At 38.5% G+C, this 11093-nt stretch overlaps 1 protein-coding gene and 1 long non-coding RNA gene across 2 annotated transcripts; one reads left to right on the top strand and one right to left on the bottom strand.

The window, feature by feature from the left end:
* Window positions 1–2486: 2486 nt before the first annotated feature.
* On the top strand, window positions 2487–7458 carry LOC133841849 (tyrosine 3-monooxygenase). The gene is made up of 7 exons (XM_062274623.1): window positions 2487–2987; window positions 3927–4038; window positions 4170–4301; window positions 4404–4481; window positions 4881–5700; window positions 5996–6122; window positions 6248–7458. The coding sequence occupies exons 1-7, from the start codon at window positions 2919–2921 to the stop codon at window positions 6644–6646; spliced, it is 1737 nt and encodes a 578-aa protein (XP_062130607.1). The 5' UTR covers window positions 2487–2918; the 3' UTR covers window positions 6647–7458.
* Window positions 6829–10125, bottom strand: LOC133841850 (uncharacterized). The gene is made up of 3 exons (XR_009894338.1): window positions 9852–10125; window positions 8101–8178; window positions 6829–8032 (listed from the first exon to the last, which is right to left on the bottom strand). It is a non-coding gene; the product is annotated as an uncharacterized LOC133841850 (long non-coding RNA).
* Between the last annotated feature and the right edge of the window lie 968 nt (window positions 10126–11093).

Genomic DNA, 11093 nt, shown 5'->3' with positions numbered 1-11093 from the left:
ATATATTGGGCTTTTGTATTTTGAATTCTCAATGAACAGGTTAAATTCGCACTGAAAGTTAATTTTTTGTGTTTTCTGAATTTCTGAGAAGTGGTGGGCACTTGCTTGAAGAATCGCTATATCTATATCTAATACCTTTTGTCCATTTTATAAATAATCCTCAAAGAATGTATTTTACCCACTTTAAATGCGTACTAAGAAATAAACGGTTTGATGACTATTTTCTTCATTTCTTCTTCTACGTATAGTAGACTGTTTTATTTTAAATCCTCTAAAAACTTTTTTCACCAAGTTGAAATTATTACTGAGAGTTAATTTGTATTATGACACTTTTCTGCATTTCTGAGATGTTGAGCGTCCATTTTCTCTTCTTTATTTGTAGTCTTCGATTAAACCATTTTACCCACTTGAGATTATTACTAAGAATCCCTTGCATTTCTGAGATGTGTATAACACTTCGCTGAAAAATAGTTTATGCATTTTATATTTAATTCTCAAAGATCTTAGTTTTCGCAATAAGCATTTACTAAGAATTAAACTCTGTGATGACTCTTTAATACATTTTTCTTTTTTCTTTGTAATCCTTAAGTAATCTATTTTACCCACTTTTAATGCTTAGTAAGAATTAAATTCTTTGATGACTCTTTTCTGATTTTTCTTTTGTTAATTGCATATTTGTCTTGCTAATTTTCAATTTACTGCTAAATTGCACAACGTATTTATTCATGCATTTAGTACTAGATAGTTTAAATGTTTAGCAATTAGCTTATGTAAGCATTGAATGAATGAAAGGAAGCAGTAACAAAAAAAACTGATATGTAAAGTACCTGCGATTCCCTATCGAATGTGAAACTGTTATTAACGCAGCACATAGAAGCACTAAAAAAAATTCTTGAGTATTGTTAATCACAGCATGAGAGTTGTATTGTGTGTGTCATCAATTGAATTTAATAACTTAATATGCGATACGGTTTAATGTGACTAGATGGCAGCTCATTAGTGCATGGCTCGTTAGTGGCGGCATTTAATCGCTGTCTTTCAATTAAACTACAGATTCGATCGACACGCCTAGCTGCTGCTAAGGCTGCTGTTTGTTTGGCTTTGGCCTAATGCAAGGATGACCACATTTGCAATTGCAACAGCAACAACAACAACGACAATAACAATAATAACATAACAAGTGCACGTCTCTGCTCTGCTCTGCTCTGCTTCATCGAATGTAGATCAATGGCAAAAGTGGCGAGCGAATAACTCTGAATTTGGTTAAATGTGCTAAGCGAAACAAAACTCAAAAACTAAATCTACAACTAAAGCTAAATGTCATTCAAATGATCTAAGACCAGCTACCAATTAGGCGTCAGCCTCGTCAGCCACGAAACAGGCTGAAAACTATATAGACGCCACACATTACACTATCCACAATAATGCTCGCTTACAGGAATTAGTTAGTTAGACTAACTAACTAGTATGTTTGTCAGCTGCCGCAGTTCGAATACTTCGATACTCGATACTCGTATGCAAATGTCCAACCAATTTGCCAGATGTTTTGACGGCATTTAATTAAGCCCATAGAGCCGGCTATTCACTCGATCTTAAATTACTATCAAATCCATTCGAATCGCTAATGTGTTACATTAACGCATGCAAATCAGTTTAATGCGTTTACTTATTTTTCATAATTGTTCAATTAATTGCTGTAGGCTGACACCTTCAACAGAGCCAAAGAAAAACAACAGGTGCAACAGCATGCAGTTCCTTGTTATTTGACTTTCTACTTTCGAGAGAATAACATTATTCATCAACTAGATTAGGTAATCCCCTGCGTATGCGTAATGTGTATTTAGTTCTAAATTGAACTTCCCTTTTCTTGCTAGTGCAATTTGCATTTGTACACACATATTAGTCTATGCCCTGCCACACGCGGCGTATGCGCAATGTTGCTGTTTTTATGACTTGTTTAGGCTTTTTTAATGACGCGCTGAAACCGACCGCGACAATTCCAAATATTTGTTGTTGTTGTTGTATTTTGCCCCGTCGTTTATTATGTAGCTGACGCGCACGCGCGCTGTGGCTAACCCCAAACACTAGCAACAACAACACAAACAACAACAAGCATAGCAATGCCAAGCGCGTCGTTCTAGCTGCCGCACTTGAACTTGGTCGAGTCAGCAGCAGCCCGCTGTCGACCCACTGCCAGTTATTGTGGGCTTTTGGTGAGAGGAAACCCCACGAGAGTAGTCCGAGCAACTTCAGCTGGGCTTGTGAGATTACAGCAACAACAACAAAGCAACAACAGCAGTTGCTACGTCACAGACGCGTCATGCAAAAAACCTGTCGCTGCTGCTGCTCGCTGTCATCGGTCTCGGTCTCGGTCGTCGCTGCCAACGTCGCTGCCGTCGACGTCGTCGTCGTCGTCGTCGTCGTTGTTGTCGTTGATTTCGTTCGTCGTTCGTGGGGTATTTAAGTGCTGGCTGCTGAACCTGAGGCATGCATTGATTCGCTAACATTCGCTCTAAAGACTTGCGCCAGCCTTCTGTGGTCAAGTAGTTTGCTGCTCTGATTTGTTGTAATAAAATTTTAGCTGAAAGGATACTTAAAACCCCCGAGTTTATCAGTTTCGCGTTGAAGGATTAAAAACCAAAAAAAAATTAAATAAAATTCAAAACGTGCCGTGAGAGTTTTTCGCAATTCAGCTAAATTCTAGACGCAATCAGTTCAGTTCAGGAACGAATCTCCTTCGCCAGGCAATTAAGCAGTGAAAGTGCTATACATTTCGAGTGCTTATTTGCAAAGTATTTAACAAAACAAAACAAAATCTATAACAAAAGTATACAAAGTGCTTCAACTTTGCATAAATTTTGAAAGAATCAATTCTTTTTTGTAAACCAAAACAAAAACCAACACAAAACTCAAGCAAAATGATGGCCGTAGCAGCTGCCCAAAAGAACCGCGAAATGTTCGCCATTAAGAAGTCCTACAGTATTGAGGTGAGTTTCCAAAAAGTTCATACTAAAAACTATATCGATCAATATCGTATTGCATTTCAAAGTTACAAATATCTTTGGACTACGTGACTGTGGAAAGGTTTTCAAAGTCCAACGTTGAAAAATGTTTTCAAATGATTTCCTAATGCTTTTTGCAATCTGTTGAAATGACATGATAACTATCAGTAATCTGTCCGTCCGTCTGTCTGTCTGTCTATCTGACAATCTGTCTGTCATCCAAGAACAACATAAGACAACTTTAAGTTCAACAACAACGATAATAACAACAACAACCCGTTGTAAATACGCTGCCAAGTGACAAGTTATTATTTAACAAATAAATCACTGTGTGACTTGAGAAAGATGCTCATATATACATATATGGGAGGGAGAGTGAAAGTGGCCGACAACACCTCATTTGCCCTGCACTTACACACAGACGCGTCACATTGTTGATCTGCCGCTGTTTATGTTGATGTTTATGTTGCTGCCGTTGTTGTTATTGTTGTTGTTGTTTCTGTTGTTGTGTGAAACAAAATATGAAATCAATAAAGATGATTCAATGGGCCGTCAGCTCTTTCATCAGCCAACAGCAGCAGAGTGAAACTGTGAAAACTTCCCAAAAAAAACTGCAACTGCAACAACATCAATAACAACAGATAGAATAGCTCGTTTATTGAATGCAGCTAAGCTGACAATGCCACATACAGTTTAGACTTTGAATAAAGGCATGTTATTATAGCATAGCTTATGAGTGTGGCTTTCACTCTTCTCACTTTCATTGCTCACTCACACAACAGATTGCGCAACAGTTCTCTTAAGGCCAAAAAGCGAATGCAGTTAACATCTAATTTCCGGCGCATATCCTGCGCTTCATCAAAGTGTCACTCCACATCAAGTTACCCAACTTTAATTGGCATTATTCTTCTTTGTCTCTTATAGAATGGTTATCCATCCCGTCGCCGCAGTCTTGTCGATGATGCACGCTTCGAGAGCCTGGTGGTCAAGCAGACCAAACAAACGGTGCTCGAGGAGGCGCGCAACAAGGCAAATGGTAAGTCTCAAAGTCTTTGCAAATCAAACTACAATTGCTGCCAACAGTTTCAGTAGTTATTCTTTTGCTTTTCTTAGTTTATGAGTTGGTTTTTTAAGTTCGTTTTCCTTTTGTTAATTTTGTGTTTAAAGATGCCTCGCTGGAGGAGTGCATTCAGCAGGCCAAGGGCGAACATGTGCCCGCCGAGCAAAATGTCGAGCTGCAGGACGAGCAGCCCAATTTGGACAACTTGGAGCTGGCCGTTGAGGATGAATATGTTTCAGGTGCTTATCCACATTCATATTTTTGCGATTTATTTGCGATTTATTTTTGATTTCATTTTACTTATAATTTTGGGTATTATTTTTATTATTTTCATTTAATAGTCGAAAATATTGAAACTGAAGCAGCAATTGAAAACAGCGCTGAGCAGCCAGCCGATGATGATGAAAAGCCCAAGAACGGTAAGCACACACACATATACACTTACAAACAGGGCACACACACACACTCACTCATAGGAAGAGGGTGTCTGACATGAACTTAAGTGCTTAATATGATAAAGTGCCAGCACTCAGCGCTTTATGCGTACTCCGATTGTTGCTGCCTGCCTGCCTCTCTGTGTGTGTGTGCGCCTAAAAGGCTACACCCACACACACAGTCGCAGTCGAATGTCGCATTTCCCTTTTCCATTTTTTACGCTCGACTTAAGTCAGCGGTTGCATGGCAACTCCTCCCACAGAGGGAGGGGAGGCAACTGCCACACGTAGCTCACTTATCGTTTACGTGACCCTAAAGCCGCTTGCAAGGATGATTGGATGATGATGCTGATTGCCATTCTCCCACCTTCTTTCCAATTGCAGATTATGGCCTCACCGAGGACGAGATTGTCTTGGCCAACGCCGCCTCCGAGTCCCCCGAGGCTGAGGCTGCCATCCAGAGCGCCGCTTTGGTTGTGCGCCTCAAGGAGGGCATCTCATCGCTGGGCCGCATCCTCAAGGCCATCGAGACGTTCCACGGTACCGTGCAGCATGTGGAGTCGCGTCAATCGCGCATCGAGGGCGTCGATCACGATGTGCTCATCAAGCTCGACATGACCCGTGGCAATCTGTTGCAGCTGATTCGCTCGCTGCGCCAATCGGGCTCCTTCAGCAGCATGAATCTGCTGGCCGAGAACAACATCAGCGTGAAGGCCCCATGGTTCCCCAAGCATGCCTCTGAGCTGGATAACTGCAACCATCTGATGACCAAGTACGAACCCGATTTGGACATGAACCATCCCGGATTCGCCGACAAGGTTTACCGTCAGCGTCGCAAGGAGATTGCCGAGATTGCTTTTGCTTTCAAGTACGGAGATCCAATTCCACACATCAACTACACCGATGTGGAGGTCAAGACCTGGCGTTCGGTCTTCCGCACCGTTCAGGATTTGGCCCCCAAGCATGCTTGCGCCGAGTATCGTGCCGCCTTCCAGAAGCTCCAGGATGAACAGATCTTTGTCGATCATCGTCTGCCCCAGCTCCAGGAAATGTCCGACTTCTTGCGCAAGAACACTGGCTTCTCGCTTCGCCCAGCTGCTGGTCTGTTGACCGCTCGCGATTTCCTCGCCTCGCTGGCTTTCCGCATTTTCCAGAGCACACAGTATGTGCGTCACGTCAACTCACCATACCACACACCCGAACCGTAAGTATCCCCTCTCAAACAAAAAAAAAACATCAAAAGCTTTTTCGTAATTGCATTTGACTGCCTTTTGCTGTGGCGCACAGAAGCTTCCGCTTCTGTTTCCTCTTCCACCTCCACTTCCTCTTCTCTCTTTCTCTCTTGTTGGCAACTTTTATTGTGTGGCAAATTGGTTTAACAATGTGCCAGGCACTTTGCTGCCAACGCCAACGCCATCGCCATCGCCATCATTATTTTCATGCCTAATTGTTTTATGCTAACACGATTTTTCCTTCCCTCTCTGCTTTAACTCTTACAGCGATACCATCCACGAGCTCTTGGGTCACATGCCGCTGCTGGCCGATCCCAGCTTCGCCCAGTTCTCACAGGAGATTGGTCTGGCCTCGCTGGGCGCCTCCGATGAAGAAATCGAGAAGCTCTCCACGGTAAGCACTCTTAATTTTATTGCAGTTCTCATTTTTGCAACTCGCCACTTAATGAGTTGACACTTTTGAAGCGTAGCGTAGCAGGTGTTTCACGTTGTTTTTGTTTATCTTTTGCATTTGTTTAGGTCTACTGGTTCACTGTTGAGTTCGGTCTCTGCAAGGAACACGGTCAGGTCAAGGCCTACGGTGCTGGTTTGTTGAGCGCCTACGGCGAGCTGTTGCATGCCATCAGCGACAAGTGCGAGCATCGCGCCTTTGAGCCCGCTGCCACCGCTGTGCAGCCGTATCAGGATCAGGAATATCAGCCCATCTACTATGTGGCCGAGAGTTTCGAGGATGCCAAGGATAAGTTCCGTCGCTGGGTCAGCACCATGTCGCGTCCCTTCGAGGTGCGCTTCAATCCACACACCGAGCGCGTCGAGATCTTGGATTCGGTCGACAAACTGGAGACACTTGTCCATCAGATGAACACTGAAATTCTGCATCTCACCAATGCTATCCAGAAGCTGCGGCGTCCATTCTAAAAACAGCGTAAAAGCGTGAACATTTCCCCCTACAAAAAACCAAAAAAACATCGTTCTCATACACAGGTGCAACGGTCTCATTTTATACAAATTAATTTTAAATTGACATACCCCACACACAAACTCACACAAAATATCGTATTGAAAGCACCGCCACTTTTTTGTTTATTTAATTTTTATTCCCCCCCACCACTTTTCTGTATTATTCACACATTAATTTTTGTTCAGTTTTCGTCTCCCTCCCCCTCCATTCACTTTTGTGCATTGCATATTTATTATTCCCAACTAAATATTATTGGACCAAAAAATCTTTAGACTTTTAAGTGATGTGAAAAAAGAACAAAGCAATCAAAGTTAAAAAAAAGGACCTCAAGGTTCATCATACACTCATCCATACACACAAACACACACACACAAGCAACCGCTGTATACTCAGCCACGAATTTGTTTTTGTATTATTTTTGTTTAATAATTAATAATTACATAAAATACATAGAAGTGAACGCGATAAAAGTATTCAATCGGTAACTGAACAGTTGGCCCTATATATAACTATATCTATTTACAATATCTTACACTTATCCTTATAGAGAGTGTATTTTTTGCAAACAACAAACAACAATTGAACAAGATTTTTGCTTACATTGTACAATAACTGGAAACGACAATATTACAATTGTGTACTATTATTATTATCTATTATTATTATTTTTATGACTATTATGTATTGTATTGTAGGTATGTAGAGTTTATTATTATTTTTTACTTAAGTTTTGTGTATTAATAAAGTTTAAAATACAATTGAAAAATAACTTTCGATGCTTTTTCATTTTTATTTCCAATTTTCAACTTTTCACTTTCAACTATTTTGATTTGAAAACCTCTGAAGTCTGATTCTGTTTAGGGAACATTTTGTGAGATGATAATAAGTATTATTATTATTATTATTGATCATAAATTGACACATTAGGGAACAAGGAATAAAAGAGATTGATTGACCTTGGATTAGGGAACAAACATTTGCAATGAGACTCGGAATTTAACTTAAATTATTAATCAAAATATACTGACTAGTAGATACCCTTTACCAACTTTTACACTAACTATATACTTTAACTGTTTAGTAGTTGACATCTTTTAACTATATACCTTTGATGATTATGGAGTGAATGCAATAAATATTCAATACAAATATAAATTATATAAATACTATAAATATTGTTATATTACAACAAATACGAATATTTCAATACTACAATTTTATTGCTGTTGGAAAATTAACAAATGTTAACATACTTAGAACAATTTTACATATTAATCAGCTTATCGTATTAAAGTGGAAACAATTTTAACGGCAGCGGTTGGTCCCCATGCTTATAGAGCAGGCTGCAAATTAAACATTATTAATAATATACTCGAATAAAAAGGTGTTAAAAATATACTAAATTATATACCATATATTTAACAATAATATACACTCAATGTACGCGAAATAATATTTACATCTTTAAGCTTCAATAAAGTTTACTTGGCTGCAAAACAAAACAAATGGTATTTAATATTAAAAGTGGTATTTTTTGTTCTAAATATACTTGAACATGATTAGTTACAGCTCATAAATCAGTCAACGCTTTTGTTGAAAAGCAGGTCAAATAAACTAAGTTCAACTTAGAAATCATCGTTCGATATTAATTTAAAATTATTTTTATATTTTTATAGACGTTTTTATTGTTTTATTGAGTGCCACAGCTGATTGTACGAGTATTCATGACCTACCTCAGCATATGTAATAAATGGAAAACACACTCACACACCTCAATAGATTTATCACATGGCAATTACAATGAGCACAAGCTTTATGATAATTGACTGTGAGAATAGAAATCGAATGTGCTAATTGCTGGCAGGCAGCAACAAACAGAAGTATTTGATCAGATGTGGGCGATCAGATATACAAATACAAGTGCAAGCCGGGTCCGGGTAATTCTTAATAACTTCCAACTTTGAATTACTTATAATAATAAATAAAACCGCATTCGGGAGGAAGTATGAACTAAAAGATATCCTAGAAAATTACAATAAATTTAAATTTGCATTTTATCTAAAGTGAATGAACTTCAATTTACTATTTGTTGATGCTTGTATTTAAGTCTTTTCAATGAAATTTGATTTGCTTACCAACCTCGTGCATACCCGTTATACCCTAACTTCTGGACTAACAATAGTAAATGTGTATAAATAAATCTTTTCTTATGGCAATTATGAAGTTTGTTTTTAATTTTTTTTGTTGTTAGCAGCTTCCAATTATAGTGACAAAAAAAAGATTCAAATGACATTTTGATAAATATTTAAAATTATTTAGAATTGTCGACGGTGTTTAGATTAATATTAATTGGGCTCTAAGGCTGACAGACCTTAATTACGGGGTTATTCGCTTGAGAAATGGACAATGTTGGGGCTAGGTACGAATACGGGTTACGCTAATGGGGTTTTCAATCGGTTTTGTTTGAATGATTTGGGTCAAAACTATTTCATTGTGCTATTTAATAAGCGTACTTAATGCGTAAAGTGCAGTGTTAATATTAACACTTAATCTTAAGCAAATGGACTACGTGCCGTCGAACAGGTTGGTCAAGAATATTAGTTGGTCGAGTCGATTGTCAAAGTCAATGATTATTTGGGTTAGGGTTGCAGGAAACGCTCTGGGACGCGTTGAAGCTCGGGGCGGACAAGTTGTTGTTGAACCGTCTATTGTAATTGCCGGAAGCCGAATGCACTTTGCAATTAAATTTGAACAATAATAAAAGACTACAACTGCGAGCGAAAGAACATACAACAAACTTTTCATTAATTGTTTATGTTAAACTTATAAAGTTAAACTTAAAGTTTTATAGTAAAGACACAGCTGTAAACGCTGAGAGCTTGTTAAACACGTTTCATTTACAAAGACAAGTGCAAAAGGCTGCCCAAAATACAGATATATAACATGCAAGCAACAAACTACACAAGATACAAGAAACAAGATACAAGATACGAAATACAATTACAATTTTCAAATTTCAATTTTGGCTAATTAAAGGCGCATAAAAAGCCAAGGTTAAAATCAAGCTCGGCCCGGCCTGGCTTTGACAGTAGCCAATAGTAGAACTAACTAGAACATAGCATTTGGTATTTCGCTAATTGAATATCAAAGTCAATGACTTACACCTTGCCTCAGCCAATTTGCTTGGCATTGTGGCCGCCATTTCGGGCCAATTATTCGCTAGTGCTTTTTTTGATTTTGTTTTTGCTCTCTGCTTCTGCTTCTTCTTTAGGTGAGTTGAAGTTGTTGGTAGTTGGATTTTTTGCTCTCTTTCAATTTAATCTTGGGTTTTGAACTTTTCAAACAAATGCTGGCAGGTGTGAGATATCAGTAGCTATATATACATATATAGAGTTATTGTATTTATTCCATATTGTGTTGTTCTGGGCGTTGCTTTGGCCGTTTTTTTCTGTTTGCTGCCAAACCGTTAGACAACTCTTTGAATACTGCGCACGTCGACGTCGCCTGGGTGGCACACCTGTTGCAAATTCTAATTTAAATGATCAGCAAATATAATTGGCATACCACTAAGATTAATTAGAGCGCAAACTGGTTAGCTAAACAAAACGGCGGAGTTCTAAGATCAGAGCTGCCGAGGGGAAGCCTCTAACAAAAACTAAATCAATTTACATAGTGGATAATTCACTGTCTCGCTGTCATTTGGGGAAGAATCAATAGAACCCAGAGACCAAGAAAAACACACTCTAATGGCTTGCATATCTGATCGGTTTATCCCGCTGTCTACGCAACTTTCTAACTACTCTAGAATTGTGATATCAGAGCAGTTGATAAAGTGACTAAGGTTTACATTTTGAGAGGGAGTTCAAGTATTTATTTAAAGCTTATTCCTATTCATATTCCTATTCATATTCCTATTCCTATTCCTATTCCTATTCCTATTCCTATTCCTATTCCTATTCCTATTCCTATTCCTATTCATATTCCTATTCCTATTCCTATTCATATTCCTATTCCTATTCCTCTTCCTATTCCTATTCCTATTCCTATTCCTATTCCTATTCCTATTCCTATTCCTATTCCTATTCCTATTCCTATTCCTATTCCTATTCCTATTCCTATTCCTATTCCTATTCCTATTCCTATTCCTATTCCTATTCCTATTCCTATTCCTATTCCTATTCCTATTCCTATTCCTATTCCTATTCCTATTCCTATTCCTATTCCTATTCCTATTCCTATTCCTATTCCTATTCCTATTCCTATTCCTATTCCTATTCCTATTCCTATTCCTATTCCTATTCCTATTCCTATTCCTATTCCTATTCCTATTCCTATTCCTATTCCTATTCCTATTCCTATTCCTATTCCTATTCCTATTCCTATTCCTATTCCTATTCCTATTCC

The sequence above is a fragment of the Drosophila sulfurigaster genome, chromosome 3, assembly GCF_023558435.1.
Source record: "Drosophila sulfurigaster albostrigata strain 15112-1811.04 chromosome 3, ASM2355843v2, whole genome shotgun sequence".
In the NCBI taxonomy this organism is placed as follows: Eukaryota; Metazoa; Arthropoda; class Insecta; order Diptera; family Drosophilidae; genus Drosophila; species Drosophila sulfurigaster.
The sequence above is the reverse complement of the archived record's forward strand: the minus strand, read 5'-3'. Positions and strand labels throughout refer to the sequence as shown.